The sequence below is a fragment of the Coenobita brevimanus genome, chromosome 117 (genome assembly GCF_032717465.1).
Source record: "Coenobita brevimanus isolate Jiangsu-jjx chromosome 117, ASM3271746v2, whole genome shotgun sequence".
In the NCBI taxonomy this organism is placed as follows: Eukaryota; Metazoa; Arthropoda; class Malacostraca; order Decapoda; family Coenobitidae; genus Coenobita; species Coenobita brevimanus.
This window is the reverse complement of record NC_137070.1, coordinates 3,801,519-3,807,728: the sequence shown is the minus strand read 5'-3', so window position 1 is coordinate 3,807,728 and position 6,210 is coordinate 3,801,519. Positions and strand designations below refer to the sequence as shown.

Sequence of the window (6,210 nt, the reverse complement as noted above, 5' to 3'; positions counted from 1 at the left end):
GCCGGGGCTGCAATGCTCCAATCTAATCGGGAAAGATGGGAGCTCAGTCTTGGTGCCGAAAGACGAGGGAGCTTACGACCTATTGAGGGCGGCAGCACAGGACGAGGCCTCCCCTGTCAAACTAATAGAACTGACACCTGGGCAGCAGAACAGAAAGGCACTCGTCATGCGCTACCCCTTGCGGATGCCCATGGAGATACTGTTACAACACCCTCAGGTCGAAGAGGCAACCCGCTGCCAGAAAGCGCGTACCAGGGAGGAGACTCAACAGGTTGTCGTCACCCTGCGTGGTCCTCTGATCCCTGTGATCGACCTATGGAACTGGGGAGAATACCACCTCCGCCCTTTAACCCCCTAGCCACTCCGCTGCTACAGGTGCCAGCGATACAGCTACCACAGAGCCACTTGCAACTGGGCCACAGTCTGCGGGATGTGCAGCGGCCCGCACGAAACGGAGAGGTGCTTGGCCAAATTCAAGGCCAAGAAGGCTGTCCCCACCCGCTGCCCCAACTGCTTGGGAAAACACCATGCGTGGCACCCCGGCTGCCCTACCAGAGTAGCACTGGTCGATCGGGGGCGAGAACGCCAAGTTGCCTAGGTAAAGGAGCAACAGGCAAGCAGCAACAAACCAGCACCTCCAGGAACCTTCATTTGGGGACAGCAACGCCGTCCAATAGCAACTGCACCAACAGTGCTAGATGAGGCAGCGTTTCTGCCACTCCAACCTGCTCTCACTCATCACACGACGACCGCGGAGGTCCAACACCCTCCTCCCCCTCCAGTTCGGAAGACAGTCGAGGAGTTTACTCCACCCATGCCCCACAACACGGACTCTCCTCTCATAGTCTTCACAAGGGAAGAACTGCGAACGCTGGGCACAGAAATTGCCAGAAGCCTGGCTCAGATGCTGGGCACGATTCTCGGCAGGCCTCTGGAAACGGCACCATTAGTGCAGGCCGTCGACGCCATTGTCGACCAAGTGGTGGAGGCAAAGCAGCACCCACGCCCTCCTACCCTAGTACCTCGTGCATCACCTCCCACACAGACAACTGTGGAAGAGCCAATACCAACCGAGCTTCCTCTGCCTCGCCCCCAAATGTCAGTCAACATTCCTCTGGGACTCACACCAGCCACAGCAGCGATTGAGGAAGAGCGGAGGGCCCTCGGACTCCCAACAGATCCTCCCCAGTGCCAGACACCACTGCCAGCCTCTGAGTCCTACAGTGGAACTGCTCAGGGGCACGGAGCAAGCTCGCCCACCTCCAGGAGGTGGTTGCTCAGGAAAACATACGTCTTCCTGCTCCAAGAGACACTCCTCCCCCACAGCTCCACTTTTCAACTCGGAGGCTTCAAGGGCTTTTTTCTCCCCCGAATCAGGGGTACTAACCGAGGATGTGCTATCCTCGTTCGGGATTACATCCCTAGCAACGAGTACGACCCTCCAATACACTGCGGCGAGGGCGTAGAGGTGCAAGGTGTTGTTTTGCATCTTGCCTCGACCTCCCTAACATTTTCCAATGTCTATAAAAATCCAGCAGGGACCCTTGATCTGGGAGAGATTATGGCTCATGCTCCAGCGGAGTCCACATTTATTGCGGGAGATTTTAATGCTCACTACACTGTTCTCTCCTCACCAATTTCAACAAACGATGACGGTCGCCACCTCGACATTGCCTTAGAAGAATTCCCTGGAGTAGCCCTCTTAAACAATCTGTCTGAGCCCACCCACGTAAGCAGTGGTAGACTTCATCTCTTCTTCGTTTCTTCTCCTCGTGCCAGTGTGTCCAGGTGGTCCCTACACCCATATATCATTAGCGATCATTTCGCTCTGGTGACAGATCTCCTGACGGCCCCACTCCCACCTCCTCCGCCGCCTCCACCTTGCTGGGACCTCCGACGGGCGAACTGGCCAACATTTGCTGAGGCTGTTCAGGTGGCCCTAGTCTCTGTCGCTCCTCCTTCCACCCTTGAGGACTATGCAGAATATGTTGCCCACACACTTCATCGTGCCACCACTGCCAGTGTTCCCCTTACGAAGAGCCCCACGGCCCTCTTTCAAGACCATTGGTATTACAATGAGAGGGTCCGTGAACTAAACCATCGGCTCAACTCAGCACGAAAGACATTTCGACGACGACCCTCTTCACCTACAAGGAAATACCTGGTTGCAGTGGCGCGACATGTTTCCCATGAAAAACGCCGTACAAGGGAGGAGGCTTGGATAAAATGCTGCCGGTCCCTAGACTGCCACTCCACTCTTAAAGAGATGTGGGCCCGTATTATATATGTGTCCATTCCCCGGCTTCCCAAACCACCATCTCACCCTGATCCAGCGGGCAAGGCCAAACGTCTTGCACTCCTCTTTGCTGCACGCACAGCTTCTAGTGTGCTACCACAAGATGTCAGGGACTTGCAGGCACGCCATGCAGACCCTCGTGTGGAAGCAATTGAGGCAGCTTGCTCCAGCTTGGATGTCGCTGACCATCTTTTTACCAATCATGAACTCGACAGGGCACTTAAAAACAGGCGGGATACAGCTGCGGGAAGTGATGGTGTAGTGTACTCCTTCCTAGACCATGCTGGCCCTAGCGGGAAGGCCACTATCCTTGATTTGTTCAACCATTCATGGGTGGAAGGTTGCCTACCGAGATCGTGGAAAACAGCCATTATTCACCCTATACCCAACCTCGTGACCCAACCAACATGAGGCCGATTTCCCTACTCAGCTGCATAGCTAAGACTGCAGAAAGGCTAGTGCTTTCGCGGCTTGCTTGGAGATTAGGCCCTCTCCATCCACATCTTTTTGCCTTTCTCCCGGGCAGAAGCATGATACACTGTCTCACTTCCCTTTTGGGTATGCTGAGACGCGGTCATGGTATGGGTGTTTTCCTCGATCTTGAGAAGGCTTTTGAGAGAGCAAACCCTCTTGCTGTCCTGGCAGCTCTTGCAGCTAAAGGGGTGGGGGGAAGGCTTCTCTCGTGGGTGAAGGATTTCTTTCATGACCGATGAGCTTCCAGGGTCACATTTCTGCCTCTTTCCCACATGAGAACAGCACTCCACAAGGCAGTGTGCTGAGCCCTCTTCTTTTAATGTACTCATTAAGGGCCTCCTTAATACCAACTATGGCCGTGGTGTTACACTACTCTGTTATGTGGATGATCTTGCTCTTGTTTTTTCACAAAGGAACTGTTTTGCACAGGCACCAGTCGTCCTTGCCCGCTTATATGACAAGTGCTGTGACCTTGGCCTCAAGGTCAACTTTGAAAAATCAAAATGCCTGCCTTTTGGTCTATGTCCACCTGATCGTCCTCTTATTTTGGGGGGTCATCATCTGGAAGTGGTTCACCATCACCAATACCTAGGTGTTTGGCTTGACAGCCGGTTAACATTCACTTGCCATGTCCGCTATTTACGAGAAAGTGCTGCTACCTGTACCTGTGCCCTCAGAGCCCTCTGTAGTCGCTCTCTAGGGGCCTCATTTTGGGTCCTCAGAACATTTTATGTGCATGCCATTCGCTCGATAGTGGACTACAGTGCACCGTGCTTAATAAACATCTCTGAAAAGCTCAGCAGGTCTCTGGAAGTTATCCAGAACACTGCTCTGTGTGTCATGCTCGGTGCACCCCCATGGACTCGTCTTGTCAACCTCAGGGCTGAGAGTGCCTTCCCATCTCTTAAGTATCGGATATGGGTACGAACAACGGCTGTCACTGCTCAACTCTGCCGACATCAATCACATCTTCCTGTGTCTGCATTACTTCAGCGTACTCTAAGTCGACCCCCACATCCACACACGGAAGGGGACTGGATTCTTGCAACTGCTGACATCATCCGACGCCTGGATGTAACTGACGCCATTACAGGAGACACTGATTTGCCATGTCCTGGATACTCACCTGCACCACATTGGCGAACTTCAAGTTTTACGTATGTTCTTCCTTCGTCAGGGACTCCAAGGTCTTCATTTCCTGCTGTACTACGCCAGGATGGACTCCGACGTGTGGCAGACCTTCAAGCACCAAACTCTGCTATTTATTACACCGACGGGTCGGTTGATGCTCAGGGGAATGCAGGAGCTGCAATGGTCTGTGGCACTCATGTTGAGACTTGCCGGGTATCCTCTGGGGTCTCTGCATACCAAACTGAGTTGGTTGCCATACTGGGTGTACTTAGACATGCTGATCGACACCTCTCTCGACGTGTCGTTATCCATACAGACTCCCTCTCTTCCCTCCACGGCCTCATGGTGCATCGATTCCCTGATAATATCCATCTCATGAGAAGTATCATGACGGTGGCTGAGTCAATCACTAGGAGAAGTGGTGAAATTTTTCTTCATTGGCTACCTGGACATGTTGGCATTGCAGGGAATGAAAATGCTGACGTTGCTGCTCGGCAGGCCTGCTCTCTTCCTCAGGTAACATTTCCTTTACGATCCAGTATCTCTGCTGTCATGCGCAGGGTGACCACCACCATAGGCCACATGTCACGTGAAGAACGCGAGACACAAGTTTGGGAGGGAGCACGCTCGGAAAAATGGTACGCCACAGCAACGTCCTATGCACCCCTATCGGTTGCACCTGGTACTCCCAATCACACTATAGTACTTATTCGTAGATTACGATTAGGATTTCCCTGTTAGAGTCAGATAACAGGAAGTAACCCTGAACCAGGCCCTCACTTTCTTGAACAAAGCGTTCAGCCTTTGATTCATTATGTCCTGGACTGTCCTGCAACAGCCCATCTTCGTTCCAGCCTCAATGACCACCCTCTCGGTGGCTTAGACAGATCCCACATGGCAGCAGGTATCATTGGAAGAACTCCAACTCCTGTGCTTTTGAGGGTGGTTACTGCCTACCCTCCTCCTCGATAGAGAATAGCCTGCTAGAAGTAAGACTAACTAACTTGACGGGCTTTCCATGCCCGTGTTCTCCTTTTTAGGAGAACGAATCTAATCTAACTAACCATATGACGAGGTCAAAACAACGACCAGACACAAGCAAAGACAGGAAGGAGCATCGAAAAGCCCCCCGTCGTCCTCGTCCTCGTCGTCGTCCACCTCCTCCTCCTCCTTCACCTCCTCCTCCTCCTTCTCCTCCTCCTCCTCCTCCTCCTAATCCTCCTCCTCCTAATCCTCTTAATCCTCCTCCTCATCCTTCTCCTCCTCCTCGTTACTGTTTTTCAATCCATGCTATTTTATAACAAACAAGCTGCGGGATTACTATCTTAGCCATCATCCGAAAGCAGTAAACCCTCCTACTCTCGGGGGATAGGTTGTGACTTAATGATGTTCATAATACCAGGACGTCTGGCTGCCAGATTACATGTGTACCACAAGTTGAAGACGTCCCTCTGAGGCACCTATAGAGAATGTAAACTAACTATTGACTTAAATTATGCCTGAATAATACTCGATCTTCCGTAGATTCAATTGGTAGACTTCGTTTACTCTAGAAATTAGATTAGCTTTCGTTAATTCTTTGCCACTCGAAGATCTTTTAATACTCTGAAAAAAATCGGATGGTAGCTGAGTAAATATGAAAAATAGCCAAGACATTGAGGTGTATCGGGAAAAACTAGAAATATTTTATATGTCAAACTATAATGGAAGTGTGAACTGTCTGATTCACTTAGCAGGCTTTGCTGAAAAGTACAACGTATGTATCGGCTAAAGAATTACGTGAACCTTTTTCACTTATCGGATCAAGGGCATTGCCTATTGTTCATGACTGTTTTCTTTGTTTGTTTTTTTTCGGTTGTTTTCGTAAGGCAGAGATTTAAGCAATTGACGGATTAATAGTGAATATCATTCTCCCTGAAACTGTGCTGTTTAGGATACAGACTGTACTCTACCTGAAACTGAGAGTGAAGCTAGGAAGAAGACAAAATGATTACTACGAATGGTGAGGGAAAGACGTGTTAGAAGACAAGTGAGCAGACCGGCAGATATGAAATGATCATAAAATCACACTTGGTAATACTATCACACTGACTCATGAATTAGGTAGACCTGCCGTATATTCTGTATGGAAGATGGGTAATAGCGTTGAGATGGTGAGTTGTGATGCCTTTGGGTGCGTGGGATTGCTGAGACTTTCGGGAAGGAGAGTCAAACATATATCCAAAATCAAGCACTTACTAGTTAGGAAATGAACACAAGCACAAAAACACATATAGTAACAAAAAAACAAAAACTCAAACGCAAACGCA

General features: G+C 50.4%; 1 protein-coding gene across 1 annotated transcript; it reads left to right on the top strand.

The window, feature by feature from the left end:
* The first annotated feature begins 2,856 nt into the window (after positions 1 to 2,856).
* LOC145419156 (uncharacterized) lies at positions 2,857 to 5,356 on the top strand. Its single transcript, XM_080287396.1, has 3 exons — positions 2,857 to 2,958; positions 3,200 to 4,583; positions 5,304 to 5,356. The coding sequence occupies exons 1-3, from the start codon at positions 2,857 to 2,859 to the stop codon at positions 5,354 to 5,356; spliced, it is 1,539 nt and encodes a 512-aa protein (XP_080143522.1).
* Positions 5,357 to 6,210: the final 854 nt, after the last annotated feature.